Source organism: Brachycentrus maculatus, unplaced genomic scaffold (genome assembly GCF_059751285.1).
Source record: "Brachycentrus maculatus isolate JH-2025_06_01 unplaced genomic scaffold, ASM5975128v1 h1tg000190l, whole genome shotgun sequence".
NCBI classification, from domain to species: domain Eukaryota; kingdom Metazoa; phylum Arthropoda; class Insecta; order Trichoptera; family Brachycentridae; genus Brachycentrus; species Brachycentrus maculatus.
This window is the reverse complement of record NW_028280941.1, coordinates 597,813-618,162: the sequence shown is the minus strand read 5'-3', so window position 1 is coordinate 618,162 and position 20,350 is coordinate 597,813. Positions and strand designations below refer to the sequence as shown.

At 31.3% G+C, this 20,350-nt stretch overlaps 1 protein-coding gene across 2 annotated transcripts in view; it reads left to right on the top strand.

Annotated features, from left to right (window-relative positions):
- The first annotated feature begins 1,097 nt into the window (after window positions 1-1,097).
- LOC148307741 (protein kinase C, brain isozyme-like) overlaps window positions 1,098-20,350 on the top strand; it is a 286,153-nt gene continuing 266,900 nt past the window's right edge. The window contains exon 1 of one of the 2 annotated variants that reach the window (XM_088262899.1): window positions 1,098-1,515. In XM_088262899.1, coding sequence (XP_088119025.1) covers window positions 1,337-1,515 — 179 coding nt within the window. In that variant the 5' untranslated portion in view covers window positions 1,098-1,336. The remainder of the gene's footprint in view (window positions 1,516-20,350) is intronic. The other variant, XM_088262900.1, reaches the window with a different exon arrangement.

Genomic DNA, 20,350 nt, shown 5'->3' with positions numbered 1-20,350 from the left:
CAAAAAAAAATGCATGTATTTGAAAGAAATTGAGTCAGAACAGACAACTCAATACATTTAACTTCATACACAAGATTAAAAGTTAAAATGTTGAAATTTTTGGTTTATTTATTTTATTTTATGTATTGTAATAGTTTTATACAATAAATCTTTATTTTTGAAATATAAGCAAACAGAAAAATATATTTGAAAAGTACGAGATTTCTAACACAGTTTGAGCTAATTTTAAATAATATATATTAAGACTTATTTGATGCATCAGAAATTTACGATTAACTTCTCGATCCTCTAAACTCATAAATAATAGCAGTAAGCATCTTACAAAAGCAAGTACAAGTATGTACATATGTACATATAAGTAACTCTCAGCGCTTTATCCATTGCAATTATATTAATTTCTGTATCTTTGATATCTCCGATTTCTCTTCCACTTCTAATTACACATAGCAATTATGTTCTTTACATTAAGCTCCTTCACTTTCATTATCTGCATCCAAAAATATTTTCCACTTCTATATCCCAGAACCCGGAGCGCAGGTCTAATTAAGCTGTTTTCATATAGTCACGATCAATTTAATTTTGCATCGATTCGGCGCAGTGGTTTTGGCATGGATAAGAAACTGAGGAATTAACATAAGCTTTCATTAACACTACAAGCTTAGTCGTTTAATAACGCAGAAAACAACGATGTAATTTATAATTCTAGCTTTCAGAAAATAATAATTAAAATATTTTTTTACTTAAAAATATAAATATGAATAATAATAATAAAATATAAATATAAAATATATACATAAACTTAATTATTTTTATCTTGAGACATTGTACTGTAAGTAAAATTCCATCTTAATGAAAGGAAAAAAATACAATCAATGAAATAAAGCATTTAATTTTTAGCAGTTATCGTATTATAAAAATAAATGTGGAATTGAAAATACTATGTTTGGATTCAGAGGCATTGATTACAAGCTAAATTACTGTAGAATATTTCCAAGGGTTAAAGTTGCATGTGACAACCCTGTATGTAGCGAGCATGCGCAATGCAAAAGCTCCAGTGCTGACACCTTTGAAGCGGCACATGTTCGATCAAGTTGTTTGGATTTGACTTGATATGTCAGTGAGACGCATGCGCTCTACGAGGCACGGTTCGCCTCGGGTTCGTGTGAAGTAAATATTGTGTATGTATTTTATTTATATTGTTCGCACGTTCCCAGACGGTTTTGACGTTTGGTCCCGAGCGCATCGTGCGTTCGGTTGGTGCGCCACTTTGGGCGGGAGTAAGTTCAGATAATACCCTCCGTTATCGAAAGTTGAGTGATTCTTGTGAAAGAGGACGATGGCAGACGACAACAATTGTGACGATGGGGGAGACATCAACACCTCGCTGGGCTTCCGCCTCCGCGGCCGGAAAGGCGCTCTCAAGAAGAAGAATGTTTACAACATCAAAGACCACAAGTTCATGCCGAGGTTCTTCAAGCAGCCAACATTCTGCTCTCACTGCAAAGATTTCATCTGGTGAGTTAAATAATTAATTCTCGTCCGACGAACTCCCCGTCCGATAATTTTATCTCACTCCGATTTTTAATGTTTTTTAGCTCTTCGTCAATTATTATCGCAAGTATTACAACGCTATTATTTAAATAACGACTCTAGAAAAGCGTATACATAATAATTATACAGGGTTTCATTTATTATTTTTGCAAAGTACTCTTACGAAAGCTTACGAAATTCTCGCACATTAGTACCTACTGACATACATAACGAAATGTTTAACCCATATTATTTATTATCAACAAAAATCCAACTGGAATCCATCATGATTCATGTTTATAAAATATTCTCTCTTTATTTTAGTTTTAAATTAGTTTCGTAAAAACTATCATATTAATTTTGAAAAAAAAGTAAAGAAAAAACGATTCAATATATCGCTCACTCCTTTCAACAACGTCATAAATAAGAAAAACTAGATTTTTCAGGAGACCGTTATTAATGTTTAAAAATATCATACAATGTATTAAAAATAAATATCAAGCCACTTATTGATCTTTTTACTGTGCAACAGATCTTTTTACTTAAAACCTGAATGTTTTTTCTCCATTTGAAAAATAATAAGTATATTTAAAAAAATAATTTAGCAACACCTTTTCTTCAAAATGTAAAAACAACACTCTCTGCCCTGTAGCGGGTAAACATTAAGTTAAAAATATGCCGCTTTTGCTGGGATATAGTAAATTTTCTGGGCATTCCGAAAACATGCACAACTGAAAATTGACGATTTTTGATATATGACGTTCTTGAAAGGAGTGAGCGATATGCATTTTCTTAAATATATGCTAAAATACAAGCATATTTTCTCCTCTTAAATGTTTTTAGAAGAGAATATCGTAAAGCTAGTTTAAACATACCCTATGCACTATTCGGTGCGGATATTGTAAGGAAAAGGCAAACCTATTTCACGAGAATTACTTATTTGACTTTTTATTTTACTTATTGTATTCTTATTTATACCTTGGCCCATAATTTGACAAACATCATAAAAATAAAACATTGGCTTTAAACCTTTATATCCCAGTATTTTAAAACCGGTTTCGACAAATACCTTCTTTAGGGATAGATAGGTACTAGTCTCCATCGATCTCTGAAGAAGACAAAATATATCTGTCGACACATATGGTAGGTACGGGATAAAGCGGTTATAAACAATTTTTTTTTTTTTTTTTAACATCTCATCAAAGATGAAGAAGAATATGGAAGTCTATATATATATAGTATATTCTTCTTCATCTTTGATGAGATGTTAAAAAATAATACGAAAATAACTCCTGTAATTGGAGATAATCCGGATTTTGTGAACAAGTATTTGGACACACTCAAAATGTTGTAAAAATTGTTCAATATTTTAAAAAACAATTCTTAACATTTTGGGTACAAATCCTTCTTCAAAAATTTGAGTTTATCAGCTTACGAGATTTTTAAAAAACATTTTTGCTATATCAACGTAGATGAAGAAGAATATCGATGTCTGGGTATTTACAGGGTATATGTCCCGTTTAAGGCTGGTTTGAGTGATCACTTTACACACGTGTAACATTTACCATTCCATTCATGTTTAGAGTCGTCTCCAAGTATGTAAAATAATTCGGTGAGGATCTTGCACACATATAAGTGTCTCTGCTAAATTACAAAAAAATTACAAAAAACATACTCAAATCAACCTTAGATTCTGCCACGGACTCACACATAAAAGGACGTGGGAATTATATGATATGATATAGATGGCATGGGTGGAATGTTGAATGTTATACGTGTATAAAGTGATCACTTAAACCAGCCTATGACGGGTCGTAAGCACTGTAAATACCCCAGACTTCCATATTCTTCTTCATCTATGTTAAGGCCCAGTATTCGTTAAACTGCAACTTAATTTTCTCTAAATCCATATAACTCCGAATTTTCCAAAAGAAAGTGATGAATGAAAATATTGATTATATCGGCTGTTATAAACACAAAACGAGTCCTATACAATCTTATTTATTTTTTTACAAAAATGTTAATAAAATTAGTATATAACCACTCACCGAGATTTTTACGTCTACCGGTTTCGAGACGTACCCGTCTCTTCGTCAGGACCTATACAATCCTTTATAGGTTGAGTATGTTAAATTAGATATTCCTCCCGTCTGACAATAATCCATTGCATCATTTGATAAGTAACATAAAAACATGCATAAATAATCTGCGATCGATGTGACAATACTAATATTGAATTGAAAATATCGACGTCATACGGGAGAAAGTGACCAAGTGCATTGTTTCGCAAAAACGTGATCATTGACTATTTTATATATTAATAGTAATAATAATAATAAAACCCTTATCCGCACCCCAATGGTGCATAGGGCACTGCTTCATATAAACGCAGTGTTATCTTGATCGTTTACACATGAAGGAAAGGTGATCAGCCCTCCGCTTCAGGTACCAGTCCAGGGTAATATTGAATAAATAAATATTTTTGTCTGCCTCCGTAGTGTAATGGTCAGCACGCTCGGCTACCGTTCTGGAGGTCCCGGGTTCGATTCCCAAGGGGGGTAAAATAAATATAAGTGATTTTTTTCACTGTCATATTTATTCAATTTGATATATTACTAGCTTAATATTGCCCTGAAAAAATCCCAAAGGATTTTAAACTTGGAAGTATAATATATTGTCTTGTTAAAAATGACTAACTGCATTAGTGTTTATTTTATTGCCAAGCAAAAGTGACTTAAATGGCCCTCCTGAGCATTTTACGTTTTGGTAGTTGGTCACTTTCTCCTGTACGACTACGATATGACGAAGTATTAAATTTCACTACCCGGATTAAGTCACAAATTTGATAAGAATATTTGATAATACGTATTATGTTGTATATAACTCATATTAATGTAAGTTTTTACCCAAATACTCGTTAATTCTTTTCTTTAAGATAAAAAAATATTTAAAGAATTAATCATCATGATTATTTTCATTTTATTTATTGTTTCGGCATTAACTTTGTGGTAAGACATGTTACAATGATTAAAGAAAACACTTCGTTTTTTACCACTTGAGTTTTATTATAGACTACATGTTTCAGAAGTTAAACTTCCATCATTCAGGTCTGTATAATAACTAAAATATAAAATATAAAATTGTTCTATAAATAAGGAGAGGGCAAAGTAAGGGGAAGGGGTTAGTCAAGGGACGGAGTTTGAAAACAAAGGAAAAATGGAAAGCAAAGGTGAAGAATTTTGAAACAATATATTATTTAATAAATTATTATTGGAATTTAGGTTTTTTTGGATTTCTAAATTTTCAAGATTATTCATAATTTGGCCTTTATATGGAACAAGGTGTAATAATTTTAATTTATGAGAGTGAAATGAGTGATTAGTATCTATTATGTGATTTGCAAATTCCGAAAAATAATTACTAACAAGACCGCTATGATGTTCTTTAATTCTAATCTTTAAATTTCTCGCAGTTTCGCCAATATATTTTTTATCACAATCTCCATATGGAATTTCATAAAATTATTATTTAAAATTATTATTTTCATAAAATGATTATTTTCATTATTCGGCAGTCATATTGTAGTAAAATCCATTTTTAATTTAAGTTTTACTTGGTAAATAGCACCATTTCTTAAATTTACAGCATTTTGAGTGTGTCCAAATACTTGTTTACAAAATCTGGATTATCTCCAATTACAGGAGTTATTTCATACTATTTTTTGACATCTCATTAAAGATGAAGAAGAATATGGAATCACTTAAACCAGCCTAATATATATTCAATACATACCTTATACGTATCCAAACATGTCCTATCTCAATATTTAACTGAATTTCCGTAATAGGAATTCACGAAAAAGGTGTTTTTACACTACATTTCTTACATGACAATAAATTTTGTTTATAAGAGTATTTTTTGACATCTCAACATTTCACAACAATAATGTAACACGTGTGTAAAGTGATCACTTAAACCAGCCTATGACGGTCGTCAGCCCCGTAAATGCCCAGACTTCCATATTCTTCTTCATCTATTTCTTAAAATCTATTGTGACACATATTTCGTTGCATTTTGCGTCGAAATATGTGTCACAATAGATTTTAAGATTTTAATCCACTTATTGGACTTTTTACTGTGCAACAAATCTTTTTAGGTAAAACCTGAAGGTTTTTTCTCCATTTGAAAAATATTTAGTAGATTTAAAGAAATAATTAAACAATACCTATTCTTCAAATTGCAAAAACAACACTTTCTGCCCTGTAGCGGGTAAATATTATGTTAAAAATATGCCGCTTTTGCTGGGAAATAGTATATTTTCTGGGCATTCCGAAAACTTAAAAAATTGACGATTTTTGATATATGACGTTGTTGAAAGGATTGCGCGGTATATTAAACGTAAGTGGTCGTAAGAGTAGAATTTAATATCTCAGCTCACCAACCCTTAGCCGACCCACCGCTAATATTTCTTCTGTAAGCAAAACTGTTAATGGCCTTCTTAATTGCCCAAATAAAACACGGGATTTAGGCATTCCTGCGAAGAAATTTACATTCGCGAGCTCTTTTCAGCGCTACGCTTTTTAAATGTCAAGCAAGCTAAACGAAAAAACGCAAATTATTAATTAATTAATTAAAATTAAGTAGCGACTCAAAATTGATGGGATTGTGTGACAATGAGCTGAGTATAAGCGCACAGCTATATTTCGTTAATTTTGAACAATGTCCGCCTCCGTAATGGTCAGCAAGCTCGGCTACCGTACTGGCGGTCCCGGGTTCGATTCGGGGGGAGGTCAAATAAGTATAAGTGATTTTTTTCACTCTAATTTGTATTCAATATTACCCTGGACTGGTACCTGAAGCAGAGGGCTGATCACATTTCCTTCGTGTGTTAATCAAGATAACACTGCGTTTATGTGATGCAGTGCCCTATGCACTATCGGGTGCGGATAAGGGTTATTTTATTTTATTTGAACACCTACATATTGAGTGCGTCCAAATCCTTGTTCACAAATCTGAGTTTCTCGTCTTAGGAGTTTTTTTATATTGACATCTCAACATAGGTGGAAAGACAGCTGGGAGTCAACATCCCAAGAGCTACAAGCGAAGGCACAAACAGATACTTGGGATATAGAAAAAGAAGAAGATATATATATATATATATATATATATATATATATATATATATATATATATATATATATATATATATATATATATTTATAAATATATACATATATATATATATATATATATATATATATATATATATATATATATATATATATATATATATATATATATATATATATATATATATATATATGTATATATATATATATATATATATATATATATATATATATATATATATATATATATATATATATATTATATTATATATATATATATATATATATATATATATATATATATATATATATATATATATATATATATATATATATATATGTATATATATATATATATATATATATATATATATATATATATATATATATATATATATATATATATATATATATATATATATATATATATATATATTGATAAGTCATAAATACTCAGACTCCCATACTCTTCCTCATCTATGTTGAGATATTTGTTCATTATCCATGGTTAGTTAGTTAACTATACGAACTTAACATGTTGGATTCATCCATTTGAACGATTTTAATAAACGAATAATGTTAAGGTGTGCTTTTGTATGTTAGAACGACTTTTTAAATGCATAGATAAATATTTGCTTTGTAGGTTGAAAGTAACAAGTCATGAAAATTTAGTTGCGACCTGCAGCAATAAAAATGCTGGAATCTTAAACTTAACTCACACGTGCAACAAAGACACAGGCTTTGTCTCATTTTATTCCCGATGTAAAAGCAAGCTGTTTTACGATATTCAACATGGCGCGACAGTCAACGTACATTGCATTCGAACACATAAGAAATAATAAAACATCCAATTTGACGACCAATACCTTTTAGGAAGCGACATCTTCCACGATTGAAGACCTTAACCACATATTCTTTGTTTGCCCAATAAATTTCCAAATGCCAAATTTTTTAAATCTCTGGCCCCGCTTATTTTCCTCCCTACAGATATCCATCTCATCCTGGCGAGCAGGAACCCAAATTTGTACAGACTGTTAGTTGTTTTTCTGAAATTAAATAAAATAAATTTATAGTGTATCTTTATAATTTTTAGTCTATCATATTTTATAATTAAGAATTCAATTAACTTGACATTGGCAAATGCATTGTATTACATGTGCAACGCCATTCCATATTAAAAAAAAATCCACGATTTTATTATATTCCAATTACCTTTCATTAATTTCAGATATATTTATACTTACAAATTAACTTACCATTACGCCGCTTTTCCGCAGGAGTGGGCACAGAGAATAGAACGCCATACCACTCTGTCATTGTAAATATTCTTTGCCTCTCCACGTTCATGCATCTCCTCATTCATACCCGCCGATTATTTCGACTCCTAACCTGACCACTTTCAAGTATTTGGCATACTTGATCGTACTAAGTTTTTCTCGGTCTTCCTCTGACTCGTTTTACAACTACATTCGCCTCGTAAATTTGTTTTACCGTTCTTTCCTTACTCATAGACATACCATAGACATCAACAAATAGAGCCGTCAATAATTTAGCAATGCCACCAATATTTAAATAGCTCCATCTTTTCTGTGACGTCAGTCATTGCCAACTTACTAAAATAACGTTGTTTCGAAGGCGAATTTTCAAAAAGGAAATGATGAATGAAAATATTAATTATATCGGGTGTTATAAACACAAAACGAGTCTAATACAATCCTTTATAGGTTGAGTATGTTAAATTAGATATTCCTCCCGTCTGTCAAAGATCCATTCGAATACGTACAGCGGATTGTAAATCGTTAATGGATCCTTTTCGTTTATTAATTTTCATTATTTTTCATGCCACCGGCACTTCGTTAATATTTCAAAATGGCGGGAAAATGTTGTGTTCTCATAAATCAAAAAATGCTCTATATTGTGGATGCTGACATTTATCTTGACTAAACATTGCCCCATTAATTATTTTACCCTAAGTATCAGTAACTGCCATCAATCTTCATTCATTCCATGTACAATATAATATATTATTACGTGTATATGCGTAGGATTATGTAAATACGATTAATCTTTTTCTTCTAGCCCTTGTCTGTCTCAGACCTCCATACTCTTCTTCATCTATGTATAATAATAATAATAATATAATAAAACCCTTATCCGCACCCCAATGGTGCATAGGGCACTGCTTCATATAAACGCAGTGTTATCTTGATCGTTTACACATGAAGGAAATGTGATCAGCCCTCCGCTTCAGGTACCAGTCCAGGGTAATATTGAATAAATAAATATTTTTGTCCGCCTCCGTAGTGTAATGGTCAGCCCTCCGCTTCAAGTACTAGTCCAGGATAATATTGAATTAATATTACAGTGAAAAAATCACTTATATTTATTTGACCCCCCCTGGGAATCGATCCCGGGACCTCCAGAACGGTAGCCGAGCGTGCTGACCATTAATTACATTACGGAGGCGGACAAAAAATCAATATTTACTGATCTAAATCTATTACGGATAAAAAATCAGTAGCCCAATCTTCAACCGAGTATGAAATATTAAATAATAATAATAATAAAACCCTTATCCGCACCCCAATGGTGCATAGGGCACTGTGTCTTATAAACGCAGTGTTATTATGATCGTTTTACACATGAAGGAAAGGTGATCAGCCCTCCGCTTCAGGTACCAGTCCATGGTAATATTGAATAAATATTACAGTGAAAAAATCACTTATATTTATTTGACTCCCCCTGGGAATCGAACCCGGGACCTCCAGAACGGTAGCCGAGCGTGCTGACCATTAATTACACTACGGAGGCGGACAAAAAATCAATATTTACGGATCTAAATCTATTACGGATAAAAAATCAGTAACCGAGTATGAAATATTTATTGACTTGGCGTTTAATTTGTAGAACTCCATTTTAATTTATGTATTAATTTTAAATCAAACACAGATTTTTTGAGTCTACTAAGTTGTATTTTATTAACAAAAAACACATAAAAAATTATATTGTGACAGGCGAAACAATTGTCACAATATAATTTTTTATGTGTTTTTTGTTAATAAAATACAACTTAGTAGACTCAAAAAATCTGTGTTTGATTTAAAATTAATACATAGAGTATGAAATATTTATGCAACATTAAATTCTACACATCAAATATCACTCCAAATTATCATTTGTATCACGCTATTATGCGCGCTCAATAAATGACCACCGTTAATTGCTTATGGAAATCATCGAAGCAAACATCTTAAAATACCGAATACGTGCTTGTGTGTGTTGTACCTCTTGGCTGTTAGCGAAGCGCTGTGTACGTAAGTGCCTCATCGCCAAATAAAACTCCGGCACAATTCTAGTAGGCGATGGAACATGGGTCGGCAAAGTGCGGCTCCGGAGCCGACCTTTTAAATGCGGCGCCGGCACAAATATCCGCGGGAAGGCTCTTCGACTCTGCACGTATTCGTGCGAACAATCATATTTTGAAGCATGAAACTTATAAATAATAAATGAGAAATCGTCTTGTTGATGAGAACCTGGAAACGTGCTTAAAATTAAAAATAACGACGTACAAACCTGACTTGATCGAACTTTCAAAGGAGACGCAAGGACATTATTCTTTTTTTATTTTATTATTATTATTATATAAACTATTGAATATTATGAACACTTAATTTACTACATCAATATATATATATATATATATATATATATATATATATATATATATATATATATATATATATATATATATATATATATATATATATATATATATATATATATATATATATATATATATATATATATACAACATTTTTAATGTGTCCAAATACTTGTTCACAAAATCTGGATTATCTCCAATTACAGGAGTTATTTTCATATTATTTTTTGACATCTCATCAAAGATGAAGAAGAATATAGAAGTCTGGGCATTTACGGGGCTGACGACCGTCATAGGCTGGTTTAAGTGATCACTTTACACACGCGTCACATTCACCAATACATAAATATATATATATATATATATATATATATATATATATATATATATATATATATATATATATATATATATATATATATATATATATATATATATATATATATATATATATATATATATATATATATATATATATATATATATATATATATATATATATATTATACAGACATCTCATCATACATTTTCAAACCCTTTTACATTAATTAGTATTGTAAAATATGCCCTCGGCACAGGAAAACCCAGTGGGGGCACACTATTGTATTTTTTTTTGGCTGTAGCCATGTAATAGTTTGATGAAAAATTAAAATTTATATCACTTAACCAGCTTGTGATAGGTCATAAAACCCGCAAATACCCAGACTTCCATATTCTTCTTAAATAATCTATGTTTAAATGTAAAAAAAGTACAAAAATGTAATCGTTTTAATGTGCATATTTTGCTCTTTGATTATTAAGTTTGCCGACCGCTGGTATAGAACATATATTTCTACTATAATGGTTATGCAAATTCGCTGTGCAAATAGTGGGTCGAATATCTCCGACCCAAATGGATTTATTGTGGTTCCACGTTTATTTTCAATACGCGAGATTTAAACTGGCACTGCACAATGGAGCAATTCCAAGCCCCGATGTATGGAACTGAAGCGTGGAGCTGGCAAAAGAAAGATTTTTTTAAATAAAGGAATAAACCGCAAAGCCTCTATTTTAGAGGCTTGTCTGCAGGTTGGATAGTTAGGAAAGGAAAAGTAAATGCGAAAAATGCATTACAAACACCCAGACTAATTGATAATTAATATTTCTTGAATTATAAATAAAACGTAACTTTGTTTTAAAATCACTATAAATATTTTATTATAACTTAATTTTAATGTCTACCGGTTTCGAAGCTTGTATACATAGATGTCCACCTGCGTAGTGTAATGGTCAGCACCCTCGGCTACCGTTCTGGAGGTCCCGGGTTCAATTCCCAGGGGGGTCAAATAAATATAAGTGATTTTTTCACTATAATATTTATTCCATATTACCCTGGACTGGTAACTGAAGCGGAGGGCTGGTCACCTTTCCTTCATGTGTTAACGATCAAGATAACACTGTGTTTGTATGATGTAGTGCCCTATGCACCATTGGGGTGCGGATAAGGGTTTGAAATGAATGAAATATCGACAAATATTCTTTTTCTTCTCTAGCCTTCTGTTCTGCTGGATACAGGCCTCTACCGTATCAATAATTTGTTCACTGTTTCTTTTATATATTATGTATGTCTGTTTAGTAATAAAACCCTGAAGAGGGCAACAGGTTGTTGCCGAAACCAGTTGGTTTTTAATAAAAAAGTGAGTGGATCAAAATACAAAGTCATTTAATTTCTCCTAATTATATTTTACAATGATCCACAGAGTCAATGCTTTAAATATTCAAAATACTCTTCTGTATCCTTCCATTACCTTCGGTCGGTTGCTGTATGCTGCCAGTTTCTACCCCCCACAGCGTCTATGTCTTCGGACCATCTTTTATGGGGTCTCCCTATGCCTCTTTTACTCTCCCAAGGTTTTCATCATAAAATTGATAAAGAGTGGGAAATACGGTGGTGGGATTTTTTTTGCAAATGCATTGGTATCATTCCGTGTCTATTTTCTGTGCTGGTCGGGGTTTTAAAGGCGTATGTGTACCGGCCAATGTAGGGTTGGAATCGGATCTAGCTGACTAACTGAACTAGCTAACTACTTATACCATTTACTGCCTACACTGGGGCACTTCTAGAAACTAGGTGTTAACTAACTAACTAACTAACCATCACGCCGCTTCTCCGCAGGGGTAGGCAGAGAAAATAGAGCGCCACACCACTCTGTCCTTGCAAACATTCTTCGCCTCTTCCACGTTCATGCATCTCCTCATACATACCCGCCGATTGTTACGACTCCTAACCTGACCACTTTCAAGTATTTGGCATACCTGATCGTGCCATGTTTTTCTCGGTCTTCCTCTGCTTCTTTTCCCGCTAACATTCGCCTCATAAATTTGTTTTACCGTTCTTTCCTTACTCATTCGTACTACATGTCCAAACCATCTCAACACACCTTTCTTAATTTTATCGATAATGCTTATCTCAGCTTTGCATTCCTTCCTTATTTCACTATTCGTACATCTATCATACATCGTTTTGTCGCACATTCTTCTGAGAGATCGCATTTCGACTGCATTCAGTCTACTTTCATCCTTCTTTTGCCAACTCCATGTTTCACTTCCACACATTAGCGTTGGAACCAGGACTCCGTTGTGCACTGCCAGTTTAGCTTCCGCTGATAGGTTTTTATTTGCTAACTAGGAGTTGGTTTTACAAATTTGTATTTATTTAGATTGGCAGTAACAGGGACATTTAAAGCTATTGAATGTTAATTCATAGTAAAATCAGAATACAGTTTGTTTCACATTTTCTTATTAAGTGGTGAGTGGAATAGTGCACTATTTCAACTTCAAAAGCATACATTTTACGACATTTTTATGTTCCTCTTGGTCTTATTGCATTAATATGTAGAGGTGGTTGAGTACTTTTAGTAGATTAATGATATTTTAGTCGAATGTGAACATATAATTAACAAACGTAATTATATTTTATTTATTGTTTCGGCATTAACTTTGTGGTAAGACATCGCTCACTCCTTTCAAGAACGTCATAAATCAAAATACTTGATTTTTCAGGAGAACGTTTTTAAAGTTTGAAAATATAATACAATGTATTAAAAATAAATATCAAGCCACTTACTGAAATTTTTACTGTGTAATATATCTTTTTAGGTAAAACCTGAAGGTTTTTTCTCCATTTGAAAAATATTTAGTTTATTTTAAAAGATAATTAAACAATAACTTTTCTTCAAAATACAAAAAAAAACTTTCTGCCCTGTAACGGGTAAATATTAAGTTAAAAATATGCCTCTTTTTCTGGGATATAGTACATTTTCTGGGCATTCAGAAAATATGCACAACTGAAAATTGACGTTTTTTGATTTATGACGTTCTTGAAAGGAGTGAGCGACATGTTACAATGATTAAAGAAAACACTTCGTTTTTTTATCACTTGAGTTTTATTGTAGACTACATGTTTCATGTTACTTTCCCCTCTCCTTATTTATAGAACAATTTTATATTTTATATTTTAGTTACTATACAGACCTGAATGATGGAAGTTTAACTTCTGAAACATGTAGTCTATAATAAAACTCAAGTGGTAAAAAACGAAGTGTTTTCTTTAATCATTGAAACGTAATTATATTGTTATATTATTCCCGTGGTATTTACCTTTTTGTATGATGTAACGATTCACTACTAAAAATAAACCTTTGAGAATATAATTCATTATTGACGACCCAAAAATCTATTCGCTGACAATACAATCCCTTGAGGGATAGACAGTTCATTAAAAGATAAAGTTCTCGACGACAAAATCTCCATTTTATTCTAAACCGGATCCTTCTGACCATAGAATTTAATTATTTTGTTTCTTTTTAGAGGGTAAAAATCGATGTTGAATTTAATTAATTTGATAAAACTCTTTGGCGGATTGTTCCGAGAAGAGAGAGGAATATTGATAGACTTTTCAGGTTTCGGTCGAGATTATCCTTTTCCTAAATCAAAGCAATTATTTCGGCCCCTTTTGAAGATATTTGCTCTATAATAAAAAGACAAACGTGAAAGCAATTCGATGGCTTCCTTTTGATGAAAAAGGGGCTTTTATATAAAAATTTTTAGCTCTTTCATTTTCATTTGGTATATTTTTTATAGTCTTTTTTCGGTTTTTCTCCGGAACTAATTTACTCTAGACTTCATACTCTAAAAACTCTTTTAGTATTATTTCCGCTAGATTTGTTTACGACGCGACTTGATGGTTGTTTAGACGGTAATTTTGTCCGCAATGAAGATGGCCTCCAATGGGTTATTGGTCATAATAATAAACACTGCGTTAACTAGTGTTAATCTTTATTATATTACTTATTAATGGTACTATAATAACACAAAACTATGAAACGTTTTATGGAAACATTAACAAAGATATAATATACATTCAGTTTCGTATTTTAGTGGATATATCATATTTTGCTTAACATTGTTTTTAATTTTAATTTAAGTTTCTCTTGGTAAATACTACTGTTTCTTCAAATCTATTGTGACACGTATTTCTATGCATTCCGCATCATTTCCAAACACAGTGACGCGTGAAAATGACGCGGAATGCATCGAAACACGTGTCACAATAGATTTTAAGAAATAGTGGTATTTACCAAGTAAAACTTAAATTAAAAACTAAAAGCAAAGCGAAAACAGGTTTGTTTGTTGTACAGAACAAAATAATAAATCCCATGAAAAACAATATGAAATGTTGTTTTTAGAAGAAAAAAACAATATTTGAACCACAAAAGAAATCTTGTAAACATTTCTAATTAGTCTTTTAAAGGTCTTTGAAATTAAACTCTTCGAAATTGATAAAAAAAATTCTTACATAAAATATTTTCCGTAATACATACATAATTTGTACATATATTATATGGAATATATATATATATATATATATATATATATATATATATATATATATATATATATATATATATATATATATATATATATATATATATATATATATATATATATATATATATATATATATATATATATATATATATATATATATATATATATATATATATAAAAATATTAAAATCAAACACTGAGTTTATGGGTCTGCTAAGTTGTATATTTTTATTTTTAAAACACATCAAAATAAATAAAATATTGACAATTGTTTCGCCATGAATATTGTAATGCCTCACATTTTGAAACTACTGTTTGATAATGCATTATCAAAATACAGTGGTTTGATAGTATCCTTACAAGGCCCAACAATTCGCTCACTCCTTTCAACAACGTCATAAACCAAAAAAACTTGATTTTTCAGGACATGCCGTTATCTGCAGGGGTAGGCAGAGAGGATGAAACGCCACATTATTTTGTCCTGACATATTATACACTAGATTCCTCCACGTCCATACCTACCCTCTGATTACGTAGGCATTTCGCTCACTCCTTTCAAGAACGTCATAAATAAAAAAAAAAGATTTTTCAGGAGAACGTTTTTAAAGTTTAAAAATATAATACAATGTAATAAAAATACATATCAAGCCACTTATTGAACTTTTTATTGTGCAACAGATCATTTTAGGAAAAAAACCTGAATGTTTTTTCTCCATTTGAAAAATATTAAGTATATTTAAAAAAATAATTAAACAATACCTTTTCGTCAAAATGCAAAAACAACACTTTCTGCCCTGTAGCGGGTAAATATTAAGTTAAAAATATGCCGCTTTTGCTGGGATTAGGCATTCCGAAAACATGCATAACTGAAAATTGACAATTTTTGATATATGACATTCTCGAAAGGAGTGAGAGAATTGTACATTTAAAAAAAATAAAATATACTACTTAGTAGACCCTTAAAATAAATGTTTGATTTTAAGATTTCAATTATAAATTATGAATTACTTTAAATTAAACGCCAAATCAATAAATATATACACAAATGAAAAAAATTGTATGCTCATCACCGGTTCGGAGAATGCATTAAAACAAGTTTAAAACTGGTTAGGTTAGGTAAGAAGTAATTTTATTATTAGCTGTGGCCAACAGGGCCTTGGTAAAATTTAGCCTTTCTGAAAAGCGGTTTGGGTACTTTGTTTTTATTTGTTTTACTGTATAAAATTGAATAATTTGAATGTGTTACTACGGAAATTCCATGATGATTAAAATACTTACCTACTTATTTAGTTTATAATTTAAAATATTCTTCGTCTCACCAATAGATGTCAGTAGTGATAATTCTTGTTATTCTTGTACGATGTTTCGAAATTGGATCATAAATATATAACTTTCAAGAATTTGAGTAGTGTGGTTTTCAATCATGTTTAGAATTGGTGAATGTTACACGTGTGTAAAGTGATCACTTAAACCAGCCAATGACTGTCGTTAGCCCCGTAAATGCCCAGACTTATACCATATTCTTCTTCATCTTTGTTGAGATATCAAAAATTAATAGTTTATAGTAGTTCATTAGAGTCAACTACGAGATATATCGCAGTTGCTGGATTCAGTAATATTACCTCTTACGAGATGGCGCAATGGTTTTGATGGTTTTCAAAGTGTTATTATGGATATGCCTAATGAAACTACAAGGTCAAAAACATATATTTTTATTATACTATACATAAAATCCAGTTTTACAACAAAATTTATTCGAATCGAAGCATCTCCGAATGCCGTTCAGAAAATACAGTTACTGTCGGCTGTCTTAGCGGAAATGCGCTTCTTCACACATGATTAAATTATTTCAAACATTTTGGTTCAGTGAATAAAGAAATACTGGACAAAAATTGTGCTGCTAAATCTTGCAGTAAAATTTTAAGATTTTTTTTTATTGGGTTTCTAAAGATTAAAAAAATATTTCTTGTTGTATAACTACATTAATGTGTTATAAAATATACTCCAAAAAAGAGACTGAGCTCTTGTGCTTTGAGAGGGAATAAAATACATATTTTTTTTACTTGGTAAATACCTCATAAATATAATTCATTTATAAAAGTGGTATTACACAAAGTGAACGATGAATGAGAGTGTTAACTAACAATATGTTTTTTTTCATTTAAGTTTTACTTGGTAAATACTGTTATTTCTTAAAATCTATTGTGACACGTGTTTCGATGCATTCTGCAACATTTTCAAACACCGTAGGTGTAATAAAAATATTAAATGTTTTATTTATTCACTCAGTATCTAAATAAAAATTTAAAATAAAGAGCATTTTCATGAACTTGAATTTCTATTTTTTTTTTCTGAAAACACTCTGCAATCCGAACGATTCCCTAAACCGAACGACCCTCTGCACGATTTACATTCGGATAAGCGAGCAGGCACTGTCTAAACGTGTTTTAAAAAATTGGGTTTGCTGATGTACTAGTCCCTACGTAGGCTTATTGAAAACGCAAGAATTTAACCTTTTTTTCTATCTTTTTACGTAAATAATTTTGAAATTATCTGAAATTGATTTTTTGGGTTAAACCCTGAGGGACGTAACATGGAATTTCTTTTAGAAGTAATTCACCAAAAAATATACGGTTGAATAATTTAATAACTTGCAAAATTACTTTGACTTAATTTTTAATGTCTAATTATAAATGAATCATAACGTGCACAGCTTTCAAAGCGAATAACTTTTTCATAAATATAAATTCGCCCACCAAACATTCTGCCTCCGTGGTGTAATGGTTAGCGTGTTTAGCTACCGTGCTGGAGGTCCCAAGTTCGATTCCCAGGGGGGGTTGAAAATAAATATTGGTGATTTTAAACTCTAATATTGATTTAATATAACCCTGGACTGGTCACTGATGCGCAGGAGTGATCACCACCATGCCTTTGTGTAAATAACAACTTCGTCAATACGATGCAGTGCCCTATGAACCATTGGGTGCGAATAAGTGTAAGAAGAAGAAGAAATATTAATTTTTACCAAAAGTGATATACTTAAAAAAATAGCGGTTAGCATAATATGAGTAAGAATATCAAGTACATCTCAACATAGATAAAGAAGAATATGAAGTCTGGGTATTTACAGGACTTACGACCTATCATAGGCTGGTTTATACATCACTTTATACACATGTAACATTCACCATTCTACCCATGATTGACAACCACAATACTTACATTCTGGAAGTTTTATATGTGTTTTAATCGATACTTGCTGGTTTTCACCAGCCTATGACAGTTATCAAAATACACTTTGTTTAATTTTTTTTCAAAATAAACGCTTGAAATTGTCTATCATATTATTCATAAGCCAGGAAGCAGTCGTCTTGTATCCGGCCTACATTAAGTAGCATTACGCGATCGCATAACGACACGAGTTTGTGCCGTATGCCGCGTTCCTTGGCCGGGGAAGCGCTAGGAGTGCGCCCGAGGCTGACAATAAGCTCCTTGCGTAACGCCATGTCCCTATTACCGGCCACCTGACCATAATAGGCAACCTGCCCCCATTCCGCGCACCCTAATCGAATTACCTACAACTGGGGTGCGATTGCCCGACAGACATGTTTCAATTATCACTTCTTCACTAGTTAAAATAACACTAATTTTCTCTAAAAAACACCTATGTGGAGGTCCTCACCAAAAAGTTACAATTCCAATATTGCACAAAAAAATATTTAAATGGAATTCTTTTATTTTTGCTGTATTCTATTAAAATCTTAGTTAGAGTTGCGACAAAACGTGACCAATTGTGTGTTAAACCAATATGATATCATATTTCTTTAATAAAATAGTTAAAATAACACTATGTTACTCTAAAAAAAACACGTATTTGGAGGTCTTCGCCAAAAAGTTACATTTCCAAGATTGCACAAAAAATCAAACGAATGCATTCGTTTGAAAATGCCATAACTAGGCGAAACAATTGTCACAATACTATTTTTATGTGTTTTTCTTAATAATAAAATACACCATGGTGGATTTAAAAAATCTGTGTTTAATTTTACAATTCATACATAAATAAGTAATTTGTATAGAATTAGTGTTTTTTAAAGTGGTATAACACAAAGTGAACGATGAATGATAAGGAAAGTGTTGTATAGAATAAATCTAATAGGTTGTCTAATTAAATAAATTTGTTTTCGTTGCTTTTTGGTGGGAACACCACTACACGCGCAATTATTTATCCAGACTAATTTCATTATTTGCTTCCACTCTTTTCTTTTCCGTTTCCTGAGGGCTTGTTTGGTATCCTAAAGGAAGGGTTGTTTATTATTTGCTTACCTTTCGACAATGATAATAATTCCCAACATTTCATCCAATTAACGAAATTCTAGACTTGGTATCGTGTATTCTCTGACCTCTTCAATTTCCAAGTTTCAACAACTCCAAATATTATGATTTTCATTAAAATAAACATCGTTTCCTTGAGGGAATATTAATTAATATTTCGATTGTTCCAATTACAAGTGCACGCAGTTACCTACACCTTTCTTTGTAACATAACCTTTGAATACAATGACATATAACTTATCTTTCTTATCGAACATTTTTCTTATCGAACATTTATCTTTCGAACTCGTTTTACTTTTATAATTGAAAACTTGAAAAAAAAAACTGAGTTGGCGATTTTTTGCCGACAGTTTTTTTTTACTACTGAGTAACTATTTGCTGACTTACCACATTTTAACGAGCTTTCCCTTAGATAATAGCTGTGAGACGATCGTACTTCAGGCGTTGAATTATTATTTCGTTTACTTAGCAAGAAGAGGACTTACCACCTACTTAATTAGTGATATTTGAAAAGGCAGTAAACGTCTATTTGAAACGAATTTCGTTTTCAAATAAGAAAAGTTCATTATTAAATTAATTACAAGTTATTACTACGAAATCTTATGGAAGGGCTTTTTTTATGTAAATACAGGAATAATAATTTGGAAATGTCAATAATGATATTTTAATTTTTAATTTATAATAACGCTTTGGGTGTGTTTTTGCAAAATAAAGTTCTTGTAAAAAACTGGTTGGAAAAAAGTAGCAAGAATAAAAGTGGTTAAAAACAAAGTTTTACATATTTTGTGGAATGGTAATATAAAACAATGTATCTGCAAAAAACATT